The sequence below is a fragment of the Rana temporaria genome, chromosome 12, assembly GCF_905171775.1.
Source record: "Rana temporaria chromosome 12, aRanTem1.1, whole genome shotgun sequence".
In the NCBI taxonomy this organism is placed as follows: domain Eukaryota; kingdom Metazoa; phylum Chordata; class Amphibia; order Anura; family Ranidae; genus Rana; species Rana temporaria.
This window is the reverse complement of record NC_053500.1, coordinates 94,187,365-94,204,896: the sequence shown is the minus strand read 5'-3', so window position 1 is coordinate 94,204,896 and position 17,532 is coordinate 94,187,365. Positions and strand designations below refer to the sequence as shown.

The window sequence follows — 17,532 nt, the reverse complement described above, 5'->3', positions numbered from 1 at the left end:
TTGTGATGCAACAGAGGGGATGGCAATGTATGCATTCGCCACTTTGTGACCCGAAACAGCAAGTTGTCCCTTTGTCAGGAATCAGCCATGACACTAAAAACAGCAGCCACAACTTGAGCCCACTGGGGTTCAACGTGTGAAATACTAATAAACCACAAGGGGGTGTACTAGTGAATGAAATTCACCTATATAAGTGATGCGATAAAATATATGTAGAATATACCACCAGTATACTATATACAAAATATGTGATAAGAGTCTCAATACAAAGAATCAAAATGCAGCAACCGATGCCATTTGCAAAGCACAGTATGTAATCATATGGAAAAACGTTCATGAAGAGATAGTTCATATAAACAAATTCTTCTTAGTGGTAGGCATGCAGTCACATTCACAGGAGATAGAAAAAACGCCTTCACCATCTGAACAATTACACCCGAAGTGCTCTGGATGATTTATGCGCTTACCCTAACGCATGGACCCCTTTAGTGAAAAAGTGGGTCATGCACACTGAGCAGGATTAGTGCCTGCACACTCAGGCAAGGACTGGAACAGGGACTCCAATAGGCAATGTGATATATTGAAACCAATGGAAAAGGGGGATCTCATAGCATGATACCGTTTATTTAAAAGACATTAAAAACACATCTGCTTCAGTTGTTATGTTTATTTAGTTATATGGTGACATGCTCTTATATTGACTGCTTGCTCAGTTGCAGGCAGACTCCCTGTGCCGCATAGGCCGTGCGCTACTGTACATGGCGGCGTGGGATTCCGGGGCCTTGGCTCCCAGGACGCAGTGTGAACCCTTTAGGGGCGTCTGGGTGCTGAGTGTCACGGGGCCTGCGCGGCGGTAGTCTACAAGTCTGTCTACCTTACTGGCGGACACAAGGCTGACTTTACAACCACGGACACTATAGTTTGGCTGAGATGGATTGTTTTGTTTGCATGTCCATTAGGAGTATGACTCCAGAACTCTGTTATTGCATTGGCTCTGTACTTTTATGTGCCATTGTCTTCTGGCATTTTGTTATGATAAAACCTTCAATAAAAATCATTAAATATAAAAACACATCTGCTGATTGGCCTCTTACTTGATATGTGCCTACCCGGCACTGGGACTGCGTGTGAATAGTGTGTCTCAATAGAGGACCTCGCTCGGCTAGGTGAAAGCTGGCAGCTGTGCGTCCGGTAATGTAGCAGGCTGGTCGGGTGCCGGGATCAGCTGGGATGCGGGGTGACCAGTACTATAGCCGCCGACATATGTTTTGTGCGTTGCACGTCATCGTTGGGGTAAGCGCATAAATTATCCAGAGCACTTCGGGTGTAATTGTTCAGATGGTGAAGGCGTTTTTTTCTATCTCCTGTGAATGTGACTGCATGCCTACCACTAAGAAGAATTTGTTTATATGAACTATCTCTTCATGAACGTTTTTCCATATGATTACATCTCTACTGTGCTTTGCAAATAGCATTGGTTGCTGCATTTTGATTCTTTGTATTGAGACTCTTATCAGATATTTTGTATATAGTATACTTGTGGTATATTCTACATATATTTTATCGCATCACTTATATAGGTGAATTTCATTCACTAGTACACCCCCTTGTAGTTTATTAGTATTTTACACGTTGAACCCCAGCGCCCTCTCTCACTTATATATCACTTATACACAGTTCACCCCTGTAACTTGAGGAGCAGCTTTTTGATTTAGTACCACCAGGACGTGGTCTATGTGCACACTGCACTGTATTTAATTCAATTATATTTTTTGGCGCGGAAATCACCCCACTTTTTATTACAACTTGAGCCCAACATTACAAGGTTAGGTAAACAAACAGGGCAGGAAATATAATTACACCAATACCTAGTTATACAGTAAAAACATTTACAATAACTCTATCAACACTATTAACTTTGCAAGTAAAACCCTAACCCCCCCCCCCCCCCCCCAAAAAAAGGAAGCTCAAAAAGTGCCCTAAAAATTACTATATTTAAAAAAACTACAAAAAGTAAGCCTGTAAAAATAGGATTTTTATAACAGCTTACCTGTAAAAATCCTTTTCTTGGAGTACATCACGGGACACAGAGCATCATAGTAATTACTATGTGGGTTATAGGCCACCTTCAGATGATGGACACTGGCACACCCAAGAGATGAAGTCCCCCCCCTATATAACCCCTCCTATCCAGGGAGTACCTCAGTTTTTGTAGCGAAGCAATAAGTATGCCAATAAGAGGGGAGGAACCTCTGTGTCCCGTGATGTACTCCAAGAAAAGGATTTTACAGGTAAGCTGTTATAAAACTCCTATTTCCTTTATCGTACATCACGGGACACAGAGCATCATAGTAATTACTATGTGGGATGTCCCAAAGCAATGCCTCTGAGGGGAGGGAGACACAAATAAAAAGCAGTCTCAAAAATATTCCAATTGCACACCTTCCTGGAAAATTGCAGATAAGAAAAGAGGGTGCTGAAGCGATTACCAGCTGGGAACCGGAAAGGAAATCATGTAGACATATTCGCCAGCACACCGAGGATCATTTAGAAAAACGTCCAGAAATTATTTAATGCATAGAAGCGATCAAAACAGCAACGTTTCGAGGTCGCACAGGACCTCTTCGTCAGGCAAATGATACAAACATAATGCAACACAAGGATATATATAAAAGACTGTCACCAATAAAACCATGTGAAAGTAAAACCCACCCATCCCAATCACCTCCTCCCCTCCCTCCAATCAGGAACCTTTGTAAATCAAACGTGTGAGTACCTACTTGTTAACAGCTGCTCATGGATTGTCAGAACTGCAGCAGTGTGTGTAAAAAAATAATTTGCCGATCTCGCAGTTTGTACGAGTCTTACGGATCTGCTCGGACAAACAGGATAAAAAGAAGGAACTTGACATCATGTACCATAAATTCCTTGAACGGGGTTATCCCAAATTAGTTCTGGATCAGGCTCTTGATAAGGCACTAGCTGGTAGTAGCAAAAGCTCTAGGCCTATTTCTTGCCCCATGCTAGTCCATACGTATAATCAAGAATCAGGCACAATTAAATGCGTCACTGAACGCAATCTGAAAATATTGCAATCAGACAGATCCTTGGGTCCTGAGATCAAGACCAGACCAATGATGGCGTACAAAGGCGGAAAAACGCTACGAGATCACCTAGTACAGGCTGACCCACGATACAAGTACGCTAAGACCGCACCCAAAATATCCCATAAAATTGGGTGTTTTAGATGCTATAACTAATGTATGCAATTCCCTTATTTGTGGGAAAATGTTTTCACATCCACGTATGGGAGGACTCTATCCCATACACGAATATTTTAATTGCAACACCGACTTTTGTGTCTATATCTTGAAATGTCCCTGTACATTGGTATAGGTTGGGAAGACTATTGGCCCGTTTAAGAAGTGTTTTTAAAAACACAGAAGCGACATTAGGGTAGCTCTGACCAAGACTGCTAAGGTGGAACAGGCAGATTCCGAACAAACCTGTGGCTTTACATTTTGTGACAGTCAAACACCAGGTCCACGAACTACGTGGCATGGTTATTGAGCATGTTAAAGCACCCTATAGGGGTGGTGATCGTAATCGATCACTACTCCGCCGTGAGGCGTATTGGATACATATGTTGGGGACAGTACAACCTGGAGGGTTGAACACCAATTTGTCTCTCACGTGCTTCATTGATGATCGCTGATTGTTTGTTCTGTCTTCTATTAAGCTCCTCTGTGTAGTGTCTTTTTTTCTATTAGGCTCCTCTGTTCAGTGTCCTTTTTCGTTTTTGATCGCATACCGATCGTATGTATGCACAAGTCCTACTGTATTTAAATAAGAATTTTAGCTTTGCCATTGCTTATTATGAATGACACCCCATAAGGTATTACCTATACCATGAATTTTTTTTCAAGCCCCCTTGGGCTTCTTTTAGCGGTTTTATTTTTGTTTTCTTTCAGTTTTTCACGTTGTCAATGTAGACATGATACATTTTGCCAGATATGGACGATGACCCTATCAACCTAGACCTTATGGCAGGTTCTGGTAGGGTATACATCGATATAGCTCGATTGGAGCAACCATTAATCTGCTGTTTTTTTCACCCGGATCGTAAGCTCTTAGTATAATGACTACACGTCACATCTTACACTTTGTCTGCTCATCTTGGAACCCTTTTTTTTATTTTTTACTTTTCTTTCTCACTTTAATTTTTTCTTTCTCTTTTTTCTTTTTTACATTTTTTTCCCTTTTTTCTTTCTTCTTTTCTCCCCTTTTTTTCCTTTGTTTTCCTTTTTTTCTTTTCATGGCCTTTTTTTTTACTTTTTCATTTTTTTTGCATTTATTTCACTTTATTTATTATTAATTTTGTCCTATACATTTGTTTATTTTTCCCCCCTTGTTTTTCTTCCTTTTTTTGTCTCCTTATTTCAGATTTTTTTCAGATGCTCTGTTTTATTTTTATTCACGCCTATCTATCTTTATGTATACTCATTTATTTTTTTTGTAACCTTTTTTCTGCTTTAATTTTTTTCTGCTGTGCCTTTAACCCAGGGTGAGCGCACTACACGTCTTCTGTTTATGTATTCCTCCACTCCCCGTGGTTCCTGTTGCCATGTAACAACGGCTTGCACTCCAAGCCTCGTTGTCACATTTGCTTAGGCTAACAGGTTAGAGCCGACGTGCGGCGCCCTAACGTCATTGGTTTCCATGACGACGGCGGCCGCACGACGGCGTCTCTCAGTGTGTCTGACCGCATTCCGGGCGCTTGCGCGGGATGCATGGCGTGATGTGATTGGTTGATGGGGATCGCACTGAACGGTGTAATACAACAGCTGTGCAATTATCATTGTGATCGTGAGCACAGCGGGGGGTAGACTGTCGGCACCCCATGCTACTTTTTACACACACTGCTGCAGTTCTGACAATGAGCAGCTGTTAACAAGTAGGTACTCACACGTTTATGATTAACAAAGGTTCCTGATTGGAGGGGGGTGGGGGAGGAGGTGATTGGGATGGGTGGGTTTTACTTTCACATGGTTTTATTGGTGACAGTCTTTTATATATATCCTTGTGTTGCATTATGTTTGTATCATTTGCCTGACGAAGAGGTCCTGTGCGACCTCGAAACGTTGCTGTTTTGATCGCTTCTATGCATTAAAGAATTTCTGGACCTTTTTCTAAATGATCCTCGGTGTTCTGGCGAATATGTCTACACAAATAAAAAGCAGGCTTCCATCAGACGCGAGGACCTATACTGCTGCCTGCAGTACACTGTGCCCAAAGGCGATATCCTCATGCTGTTTTACATCCACCTGATAGAATCTGGTGAACGTATGGACCGAAGACCAAGTTGCGGCCTTGCAAATCTGAGTCATGGAGGCTTGGTGAAGCACCGCCCATGAAGCACTGACTGCTCTGGTAGAGTGCACTCCAACTTGAAAAGGTGGAACTCTCCTCTTCAAACCATAAGCCTGAATCATAACCTGCCTATACCACTTGGAAATAATAGGATTTTTGTACTCACCGTAAAATCCATTTCTCTGAGTTCATGGACGGACACAGCAGCCTTTGACCTTAGGGTTATTCACCTTCCTTCCAGGAGAGTTAGGCAGAAAAACATCACTTTAAGTGTTAACAACACTTTCCTCATTACAGCTCCTCCCAGGGGGCGTGGTCCCCCGGGTATAACCCACACTCTGCCTCAGCAGCTCCAGTTCGTAACAAGCAGTACAAACGAGGGGTGGGTGCCGTTTCCGTTCATGAACGCAGAGAAATGGATTTTACGGGGAGTCCAAAAATCCTATTTTCTCTTCCGTTCATGGACGGACACAGCAGCCTTTTACCTTAGGGATGTCCCCAAGCAGTGTCAAAAAATTTGAGGGGTGGGAAAACAACACAGCAAATCAAGCTACACCCCCCAAAAAAACCAGAGTTACTCAACGGAGGAACGTCAACCTTAAACTGCCGCCTGTAACACCTTGCGGCCGAATGAGGCATCCGAAGATGCACTCACATCCACCTTGTAAAATTTTGAGAAGGTGTGGATTGACGACCAGGTCGCTGCCTTACACACCTGTAACACAGAGGCTTGATGACTGAAAGCCCAAGAGGCACCGATCGCCCTGGTCGAATGCGCCGTAACCGGAAAGGGAGGCGCCCGCCCCTTCAGGGCATAGGCCTGAAGCACAACCTGTCTGATCCACCTAGAAATGGTGGCCGACGAGACCGCCAGACCTTTTTTAGGACCGTTCACCGACACGAACAGTGAGTCCGACTTCCGGAACGGAGCCGTAGCAGATAAGTACACACGTATGGCCCGAACCACGTCCAGGAAATGTAAAGTGGCCTCCTTAGGGTTCTTCGGCCGAGGACAGAAGGATGGTAATACAATGTGTGAAAAGCCGAAACCACCTTCGGGAGAAAAGACGGCTGCGGCCGCAGCACCACCTTATCCTCATGGATGACCAAGTAAGGAGCCTTGCAGGACAAGGCCGCCAGTTCAGACACCCGTCTGATTGATGTAATTGCCACCAGAAAAAACACCTTCTGGGACAGAGTCAACAAAGTGATCTTTCGAATGTCCTCAAAGGGAGCGTCTTGAAACACCGAGAGGACTAAATTCAAGTCCCATGGGGGCAGTGGAGGGCGCACAGAAGGAGCCACATGTCGGACCCCCTGCACAAACGTACGCACCAAAGAGTGTGCTGCCAAGGGTCGCTGAAAGTAGACAGCTAGAGCCGAAATCTGACTCTTAATCGTACTTAAGGCGAGAGCCTGGTCCACTCCTCGCTGTAAGAACAGCAGAATCCGGGACACCACGTATGTACAGGGGGTGCCATCTCATCTCCTCACACAGAGATGTAGGCCTTCCACGTACAATGGTAAATCTTCCTTGAAGTAGACTTCCGTGCACGCAGCATGGTAGAAACCACCGAGCCTGATAGGCCCCGGTCCTTCAGCACCTGGCTCTCAACAGCCACGCCGTTAAAGCCAGCGACTGTAAAGCAGGGTGGAAGATCGGACCCTGCGACAGAAGATCTTCTCTCAGGGGTAGACGCCAGGGGGCGTCTGCCACCAGACACACCAGGTCCGCGTAACAGGAGCGGCGCGGCTATTCTGGGGCGATCAGGATTGTTGGAATCCCTTCGGCTTCCACTCTGCGGAGCAGGCGAGGAAGAAGCTTCAGGAGAAGGAAAGGCGTAAATTAGGCGATAGTGACCCCAAGGTGCCACCAACGCGTCTGATGCGTCCGCCCACGGGTCATTTGACCTGGCCACGAACCGTGGCACCTTCCGATTGAGACGGGACGCTAGAAGGTCCACGTCTGGAGTGCCCCACTTTTGGCACAGAGCCTGAAATACCTCCGGGTGAAGTGACCACTCTCCTCGGTCTAGTGTTTGGTGACTTAGGTAGTCGGCTTGCCAATTCTGTACTCTCGGAATGTACACGGCTGATAGAGCCGGAACGGACCTTTCGGCCCACCGAAGGATGTGCGCGACCTCCATCGCTGCAGCTGAGCTCCGTGTGCCTCCCTGATGATTGACGTATGCCACGGCCGTGGCATTGTCGGACTGGATCCTGACCGGTCAGCCCTGCAGATCCAGGGACCACCTGGCAAGGCACAGCTTGATTGCTCGGAGCTCCAGTACATTGATTGGAAGGCGGGACTCCTCCTGAGTCCAGTGCCCATGGGCTAACTGCGTGCCCCAAACGCCCCCCCCAACCGGAGAGGCTGGCATCCGTCATGACCACTATCCAATGGCACGGCAGAAACTACTTTCCGGCCCGAAGCACCGGAGACGTCAGCCACGACACCAGGGAAGACTTGACCAGATGACTCAACTGAATCTGGAAAATCCAGAGATGAAGGGAGCTTGTCCCAACGTGACAGAATTTCCTTCTGTAGCACTCGGGTGTGGAATTGGGCATACGGAACGGCCTCGAAAGAGGCCACCATCAGACCCAGAACCCTCATGCAGAATCGAAGAGGACCACTCCTGGGTTGACAACTGCTGCGCCGCTGATTGCAGTGTCTGAAGTTTCTCTGTTGGAAGAAAAACTCTCGCCTCCGCGGAATCCAAGACTAACCCCTGGTATTCCAGTCGTTGAGACGGAACGAACACTGACTTCTGGATATTCAGAAGCCAGCCGAACTCTTGGAGAGTCTGACACGCGATAGACACGTCCTCTTCTAATTCTGAGCCTGAGGAAGCTCTCAGGAGAAGGTCGTCCAGATATCCCACAATAGCGATCCCTCGCTGCCTCAGCAGGGCCAGTATCAGGGCGAGCTCCTTGGTGAAAACCCGTGGTGCCGATGCCAGGCCGAACGGGAGGGCAATAAATTGAAAATGGTCCTCCCCGATCGCAAAGCGCAGAAACTTCTAGTGCTTTGTGCATATGGGAACATGCAGGTACGCGTCCATGATATCCAACGACGCCATAAAGTCCCCCTGATGGAGCGCTGCTATCACCGAGCGAATCGACTCCATCCTGAATTTTTGCACTTTGACAATACAATTGAGGGCCTTGAGGTCCAGGATTGGACGGACCCCTTCCTTCTTGGGGACTACAAACCGATTGGAGTAAAACCCTTGAAACCGTTCCATCGAGGGAACTGGCACAATCACTCCCCTGACCAGAAGATCCTGGACAACCCCTGACAGATCCTTCCGGCGATCCGGAGGAAGCTGGAGGTTGGAAGGAAAAAATCTGTTTGGTGGACAAGAGATAAACTCGATCTTGTACCCCGAGGAAACTACTTCGCAAACCCAACGGTCGGAAAGAAGAGACCTCCACCGAGCCGCGAATTTGCGAAGTCGGCCCCCCACCCGAGACATGGGCGGGGGCAGACCTTTATGCGGAAGCAGGTTTGTCCGCAGGCTTTCGGTACCAGGTGCGCTTCTGCCCTGGGTCTTAGCACCTTAAAAACGTTTTTCTGCCGCAATGGGCGGACGAAAAAAACGCTTGGGGGTAGTAAAAGAGGGCCCTTGCTTACGGCGAGGCTCCTTGCCCTTCCCAAACTGTGGGAGCAGAGTGCTCTTACCACCTGTGGCATCCTTTATGATGTCATCCAGGGACGCCCCAAAAAGCCGTTCACCCCTAAAGGGTAAGTCCACCAAGGCCTTCTTGGAGGACTGGTCCGCAGACCAGCACTTCAGCCACACAAGGCGGCATAGTACTACGGCGTAGGCGTAGGCCCTGGAAGGCAAGAGGAGCGTATCCAGGGCCGACTCACAGACAAACTTCAGACCCTGAACCAACTGTTCAGCCAGGTCCTTACAGGTCTCGGAAGCATCCTGCGCCTCCAGCTCCTGTAGCAAAAACGGCACCCGTTCGGTAAGTGTCTGCGACACCAGAGTCCCGGCCAAAGCCGGTCTTACTGCCGAACCCACTACTATGAACATGGAGCGGGCCACAGCCTCCACTCTCCTGTCTGCGGGGTCCTTAAAGGCGGGAGCCCCTTCCACCGGCAACGTGGTGGCTTTGCTCAATCTGGACACGGGAGGGTCCACTGACGGAGGAGAGACCCACTTTTTTAAAAAGTCCTCCTCAAAGGGATAACGGGTCGCAAAGTATTTTGGAACAGCAAAAACTTTCTGCGGCGTATCCCATTCCTTGTATAACAATGTGTCCAAATATGGAATACAAGGAAACACTTTTGCGTTGCGGGGCGGCTTGCGAAACCCAAAAGAGACCGGCGCATCCAATGCCTCCGCCAAATCCTCAAGTTTCTGAGTATCTCGCATCCGCAGAAATAATAGCTCCAACAAATTCCTGATCATTCACCGACCCTGAAGCAGAGTCATCCTCGCTGTCCACGTGGGTTAAGCCCGCATCATCTGACATGACAGAACCAGAGCCAGAAGCAATAGCAGGGTATGATTCTGTGTCAGCTAGAGACATCCCCAGAAGCAGGCTCAGGGAGGGGGCGCTTTTTACCCCCCTTCTGGCCACTTGTCGCTTCAATCCTGGCGAGAAATGCCTCAAGGACAGCCGTCATTGCCTCAACAGATGGGGCAGGGGCATTAAGGGTTAACTCAGGCATTGCTGGGGCAGAAGCTCCTGGTTCAGGCTCCATAATGTCCCACCACTGTGTCACCCTAGGACTGCAAGCAGAACAACCCACCGGTCACCTCCCGGCTGCAAAAACAGAAGGCAGGGGCCCCCAGGGAACTCACCACCCCAACCGGTTGCAGTGTGAGCTGAAAACGCTGAGAAGTGCTGGCTGTGCTGCGCTGTCTCTCAGGGAGTGATTCGCAGTCTTTTGCAACGCTACTTCAGGCACTAGAGGCCAAGACTTTTCCAAGATGGCCGCCATCTGAGGTAAAAAACATCATGCGGGCTACAAGAAAATGGGCGCCGACCATGTAAACCGCGTCCGCGGCAAAATGGCGGCCAACCGCAGTTTAAAAACCCAGTGACACCGCACAACACATGGCCAGCACACACAGCAGCTCCCCCAAATGTAAAAAAATCACAGCCCCCCTGCAACGCACAGTCCCCGGTAGCGATCGAACCCCAGGGGGGCCCCCCCTCACAGCCGCCACCCAGCATGGAGAAGGAGGGAGAGGAAAGGGTGAGAGGAAAGCAGGGCAGACCCTCATTCGACCTCCCCAGGGAAGCACCAGCCATACCACCTTGCCAGGGCAAGGGGCCTACTTACCCGTCCTGCGACCACCGGCTGGAGGCATTCCGGACAGAACCAACGTCCGCTAAACGGCATGGCTGTCGGCCAGACACACTGTGACAAGGCCATAGAGACCGGTCATATGTGTGCCCTGGAACATGTAGTCCCCCGGCCGCCCCTGGAGCAACGGGGCATGTCATGGACGACCCAGAGCTGAGCTGAGGGCCAGCACACGCTCGATGGCCGAACATGGGGGGACTAAAAGAGTCAAGACCCAGCCTGTCACCCAGTCGGCAGTTGATAGAAGAATCTCAGGATTCAAAAATGCAGGAACAAAACAAATAAAAGCGAAAAATTGCAAAAAAAAATTCAAGAGTACAGGGACTCCAGAAGGCCATGTCTCTCCTGACATTAGGCAGAAAAAACTGGAGCTGCTGAGGCAGAGTGTGGGTTATACCCGGGGGACCACACACCCTGGGAGGAGCTGTACTGAGGAAAGTGTTAACACTAAAAGTGCTGTTTTTCTGCCTAACTCTCCTGGAAGGAAGGATATAATACTTTAAGGTCAAAGGCTGCTGTGTCCGTCCATGAACGGAAGAGAAATCCTAGAGTGTCAGCTAAAGACTTACAAAATTCTCTGGCATATGCCAACATCCCTGTTAGCAAATCTACAATACATAAAACACTAAACAAGAATGGATTTCATGGGAGGATACCACAGAGGAAGCCACTGCTGTCCAAAAAAAACATTGCTGCACATTTACAGTTTGCACAAGAGCATCTGGATGTTCCACAGCAGTACTTGCAAAATATTCTGTGGACAGATGAAACCAAAGTTGAGTTGTTTGGAAGAAACACACAACACTATGTGTGGAGAAAAAGAGACACCGCACACCAACATCAAAACCTCATCCCAACTGTGAAATACGGTGGTGGGGGCATCATGGTTTGGGGCTGCTTTGCTGCGTCAGGGCCTGGACAGATTGCTATTATCGAAGGAAAAATGAATTCCCAAGTTTATCAAGACATTTTGCAGGAGAACCTAAGGCCATCTGTCCAGCTGAAGCTCAACAGAAGATGGGTGTTGCAACAGGACAACGACCCAAAGCATAGAAGTAAATTAACAACAGAATGGCTTAAACAGAAGAAAATACACATTCTGGAGTGGCCCAGTCAGAGCCCTGACCTCACCCCGATCGAGATGCTGTGGCATGACCTCAAGAAAGCGATTCACACCAGACATCCCAAGAATATTGCTTAACTGAAACAGTTCTGTACAGAGGAATGGTCAAGAACTACTCCTGACCGTTGTGCACGTCTGATCTGCAACTACAGGAAACAATTGGTTGAAGTTATTGCTGCCAAAGGAGGTTCAACCAGTTATTAAATCCAAGGCTTCACATACTTTTTACACCTGCACTGTGAATGTTTACATGGTGTGTTCAATAAAAACATGGTAACATTTAATTCTGTGTGTGTTATTATATTTTAGCAGACTGTGATTGTCTGTTGTTGTGACTTCGTTGAAGATCAGTGCACATTTTAAGACCAATTTGTGCAGAAATCCATATCATTCCAAAAGGGTTCACATACTTTTTTTTTACAACTGTACATATTGGCCTAAATTGATGAAGAAGTTAGATTTAAAAAAAAAAAAAAAATTGAATGTGTTTTATAGCAGAAAGTAAAACATTTTTTTTTTTTCAAATTTTTTTTTTTTTTTTTTTGTAAATACCACCAAAACAAAGCTCTATTTAGGGGGAAAAAAGGACATACATTTTATATTGGTACATTGTAGCACGACCAGGCAATTGTCAGTTAAAGTAACGCAGTGCCATATCGCAAAAAAAAAAAAAATGTCCTGGTCATGAAAGGGGGTAAACCTTTCGGAGGGCAAGTGCTTGAGAGGAACACTTTTTCTTTGCTACATTATTTTGTCACACAGGGGACAACAAGTGTTAGATATACACCCCCCCCCCCCTGCTGACACCAATGTAGTTTATGTCAGTGGCAGTGAAAGTATTAAGTCATAAAGTCCATTGGTGACATCCAAAACCTGTTATGTTTGTCTGTTATATCAGTGGTAATCAACCCTGTCCTCAGGGCCCACTAACAGGCCAGGTTTTATGTATTACCTTGGGGAGATGCAGAATAGAATACTGCAATCACTGAGCAGCAAATTATATCACCTGTGATGTATTTCAGTTATCTTGCAAACCTGGCATGTTAGTGGGCCTTGAGGACAGGGTTGATGACCACTGTGTTGTATGATACAGTGTCTCAATAGTCTTTTCAGAAGTGATGTATTTTACACTTTTCCAATTTTCACATTTGTGCATCTGTGCTTTTACAGGTCAGCCGAGTCAAGCTTTATGGACACTTTTAATGAGAACAACCATATATTGGATATATCTTTTGTTTTTATAGGTGTATTGTATGTAAATATATCTGATTATGTTCCTACAGAATGTATTCTGGCTCTGGATTTATCCGTCTACACCCTGTCCAAAAAAAATAAAAAATTGTATTTCCCATAATGAAAAACATGTTCTCCCTTTTGCTGTTGCTCCTTAAAAACAGGTCAATTATTTAACAAAATAACAAAACAAACTCACCCGGCCCCAGGGGTATATATAGGCAATATCCATTAGGGTGTAATAATCCTTCAGAGGCTCTTCCTCATAGAGAATTTCCACCTTCAATCAAATCAATTAAAACATTGTTTACAAAGTGAAAGAGGAAATAATGAAGGAAAACACCACCTCTTCAAAAAAATAGATTCAAGATACAAAAAAAAAATATTTTAAAATTAACAGCAATTTGATTCACAATAAGGATGGCTGATTGTAAAAGAAGTTGGGTTCTGGAAAACGATAAATCTATATATTTAGTAAGACACTTTATTCAGATAAAAAAAAATAAAAAAAAAAGAGTTACAACATCCATAACATATCTTTTAGAAAAAATGACAGCTATTAACAGACATTCACATACAGGTTACGTACACTATAAGCATCCTGTTTATATACAGCCATATGTGACCAAAGTCCTTTGCACATCCATTAGGTTACACATGGGAGGTGTAAAACGAAGAACATAGGAAAAGAACAAAAAAAACTGAACTCAAAGGGGTTGTAAAGGTTCATCTTTTATTTTCTAAATTGGTTCCTTTATGATAGTGCATTGTTGGTTCACTTACCGTTTCCTTAAATTTTCCTTCTAATTTTTTTTTCCTTTTAATTTCTCACTTCCCTTTTCTCCTCAGTAAGCTTTCCACCATCATCCGAGCGGTGGAAAGTCATTAAGAACAGCTTACTGAACACCTTACTGAGGAACAGGAAGTGAGAAATTCAGACAAAGAAAACAAAGAAAATTAACATTTAGAAGGGAAATTGAAGGAAAAGGTAAGTGAACCAACAATGCACTAGCTTAAAGGAACCCATTTAGAAAATAAAAAATGAACCTTTACAACCCCTTTAACCACTTGTCAACGGGCGGACGTCATATGACGTCCTCGACTTTGTGCAGTGATATCTGAATGATGCCTGCAGCTACAGGCATCATTCAGATATCGCCGTCTTCAGCCGCCGATTCTGTGCACGATAAGAATGATCAAAGCGCTTGATCCTTCTTAAAGGCAGCGGGAGGGGATGTCCCCCCTCCCCCTCCCGCCACCATCCGGTGCTTCTCCAGGCTCTCCCGTGCCATCGGGGGCCCGCAGAGCGAATCGGTCGGTGCTGCCTGGAAAGCATAGAGATGACTGTCATCTCTATGACCGTCGGAGGCCCGGGCACGACGTTATGACGTCACACCCGGTACCCGGAAGTAAACAAAGTCGCAATCGCGGCTGTCGGCATTTTTTTTCCCACCGATTTCATGCTTGTAAGCCTGGAGGAGAGATGTGGGGTTACATTCCTTGTAATAGGAATAAAAGTGATAAAAAAAAAAAAAAAAAAAATGTAAAAAAAAAGTGTAAAAATTCAAAAAAATAAGTAAAATAAAATTAATTTTTTTTTCCACAACGCCCCTGTCCCCGTTATCTTGCGCGAATAAGCGAACACGCATGCAAGTCTCGCCCACATATGTAAACGCCATTCAAACCCCACATGTGAGGTATCGTCGCATGCGTTAGAGCGTGCGCAACAATTCTAGCACTAGACCTTCTCTGTAACTCAAAAATAGTAACCTGTAAAAAATGTTAAAGCGTCACCTATGGAGATATTTAAGTACCGAAGTTTGGCGCCATTCCATGAGTGTGCGCAATTTTAAAGCGTGACATGTTAGGTATCTATTTACTCGGCGTAACATCTTTCCTATTATACAAAAAAAATTGGGCTAACTTTACCGTTTTGTTATTTTTTAATTCATGAAACCGTTTTTTTTCCCCAAAAAAGGCGTTTGAAAAATTATTGCGCAAATACCGTGCGAGAAAAAAGTTGCAATAACCGCCATTTTATTCCCTATGGTGTATGCTAAAAATATATATATATATATATATATATATATAATGTTTGGGGGTTCCGATTAATTTTCTAGCAAAAAAATTTTGATTTTTACATGAAGGAGAGAAGTGCCAAAATAGGCCCGGTGGACAAGTGGTTAAAACCATTATGATAATAATGCACACCACCTTTCTGATATCATGCAAATAAACCCAACTCTATATTTATATTATAGTCAACTCCATTTCATCCATTTACATACTCAAGTTATTCTTCCACTTCCACATCAACTACATCTCTATGTCTAAAGGTTGAATGAAGGATGGATGGCCGCACTCCAAAGACCGTACAGGTTGTCTTTTATTAAATGAACAGCAAAAGCATTACCAGATCACAGCAACAGAAACAGGGGACAGCCGACGTTTCGCACAAAATCAGTGCTTATCCAGCCATGAATAAGCTCTGATTTTGTGCGAAACGTTGGCTGTCCCGTTTCTGTTGCTGTGATCCGGTAATGCTTTTGCTGTTCATTTAATAAAAGACAACCTGTACGGTTTTTGGAGTGCAGCCATCCATCCTTCATTCAACCTTTATGCTTGCCTAGTGCACCGCCAGCACCCTTGGAATCCTGTACCAGTGCATGACCATATAGTAGACCCACCTGGAGCGGTGACTTTCTTTCTTACATCTCTATGTCCCTGGATACTAATGTAATCCAACCCGCCCATATTTTGTCAAACTTTTTAGGGCACTCCCTGGGGGTATATGTTAATTTATACATTGGCAATGCTTTGTTAATCAGTTTCACCCAAAAGAGAAGAGACGGAGGATTCGGGTCCTTCTATTTTAGAGCCAAAGTCTTTTTGGCATATAAGATTATCCAGTTTTCTGGGAATTAGTTTCCTCCTCCAAACCAAACATCTTTAACCAGATAAAAAATTATTGTAAGTTTTAACGAAAAAAATAAAAATCGATGTCTAAAAAAAACGCTTTACTACATACACTGCTTGGGTCAACACTTTTCTTAAAAGTACAACATGTAAAGACAAAACTTACAGTTTTGGATAGAGTGGAAATGGATTATAACAGCTGTCAGTTTTTTTATTTTATGGTCTTTTATTCCTGTTCCCAAATTTTGGGCTGTACCCAGAAAACAGTAATAAATGGGAAATTTTGCAATAGGCATACTAATTCTAGTGACCCTGGGGACAACCTGGGATTTCCTCTAATTTATGACTTTGGCTATGGGACAGGAAGTAAAGGAGAATCTCCCCAACAAGACATAAATGGCAAAATGAAAACCGTAAGTAAGGGGCTATACCTCCCTTACGCTATCCAAATTTTTATTTTATTTTTAAAGTGTTACTACTTTAAAGTAAAAAGTGTCTACTTTAAAGTTACCAGATAAAGTGTCAACAGGGGACAAGGCAGGGGCTCTCTCCCAATATTATACAGTATGTACTAGGGTTGCAAAGATATAGATATCGGTGCCGATACAAAGAAATTGCACAAGTACTTGTGCAAATGTTTTGATACCTAAAACTGGCACCGTTTTCATGTGGCGCGGCTTGTCATAGTGACTTTAGCCTGGGATCACACATGATCGCTGCGGGAAACCGCATGCGATTCTGACAGGAATAACACTGCATTCCTGTTCAAATCACATGCGATTCTTTTCAGTGCGATTTGAGCCCATTCATTAAGTGTTCTTGCATAGAAAGATCACTTACTATTCCCTCACATATATATTAAGTGGTCTTGCATAGCAAGAGCACTTATTAAGTGGTCTTGCATAGCAAGAGCACTTATTGTTATCTCACATATATATTATTAAGTGGTCTTGCATAGCAAGAGCACTTATTGTTATCTCACATATATATTATTATTATTATAGCCAAATTTTAAACGGTATCTCCTCCCACATTTTTTACACTACATAGACGAGTAATAGATCGAAACGTGCGGATTGTTCCAGAATGGTGTGCTACTACTTTGTAGAACGTTACGCCAAATCGATTGGCGAAATATCGTCATTTTTGCGGCGAAATTTTCCCATAGGAATGAATGGTGACGCTTACAGTGTGGAATGTCAAAAACTGAAAAATCAGCACATGATTTGTAAACTGCGACCACTCCCTCATTTTCAAGCCGACCTACACAAATCTTATATCAAAACGTTCAGCTATCCCTGCTGCCTCAAAACGTGTTCACGGCTAAGCGATTGATTAAACCGTTTTCACAATGTGACAATTTGTTTGCAACCTACGCCATCCATTATTTCAATGGAAGTCAATGGAGGTCAAAGTTTAGAAAACTAAAACTTGCTGGGGAATTTGTAAACTGCGACTGTGCCTTCAATTTTATTATTTCAGAGACATACTATACATCAAAATGTAGGTATGGGTCTTGTGATTCGTAAAATATAAAGATATTCGCTGTACGATTTATAGT

General features: G+C 44.7%; 1 protein-coding gene across 2 annotated transcripts in view; it reads right to left on the bottom strand.

Annotated features, from left to right (window-relative positions):
• Positions 1-17,532, bottom strand: part of PCGF2 (polycomb group ring finger 2) — a 268,388-nt gene that overhangs the window by 75,500 nt on the left and 175,356 nt on the right. Inside the window, exon 9 of one of the 2 annotated variants that reach the window (XM_040329733.1) lies at positions 13,255-13,335. The exons of the other annotated variant lie outside the window; for it this stretch is intronic. Coding sequence (XP_040185667.1) covers positions 13,255-13,335 — 81 coding nt within the window. The remainder of the gene's footprint in view (positions 1-13,254; positions 13,336-17,532) is intronic. 2 annotated transcript variants of the gene reach the window in all.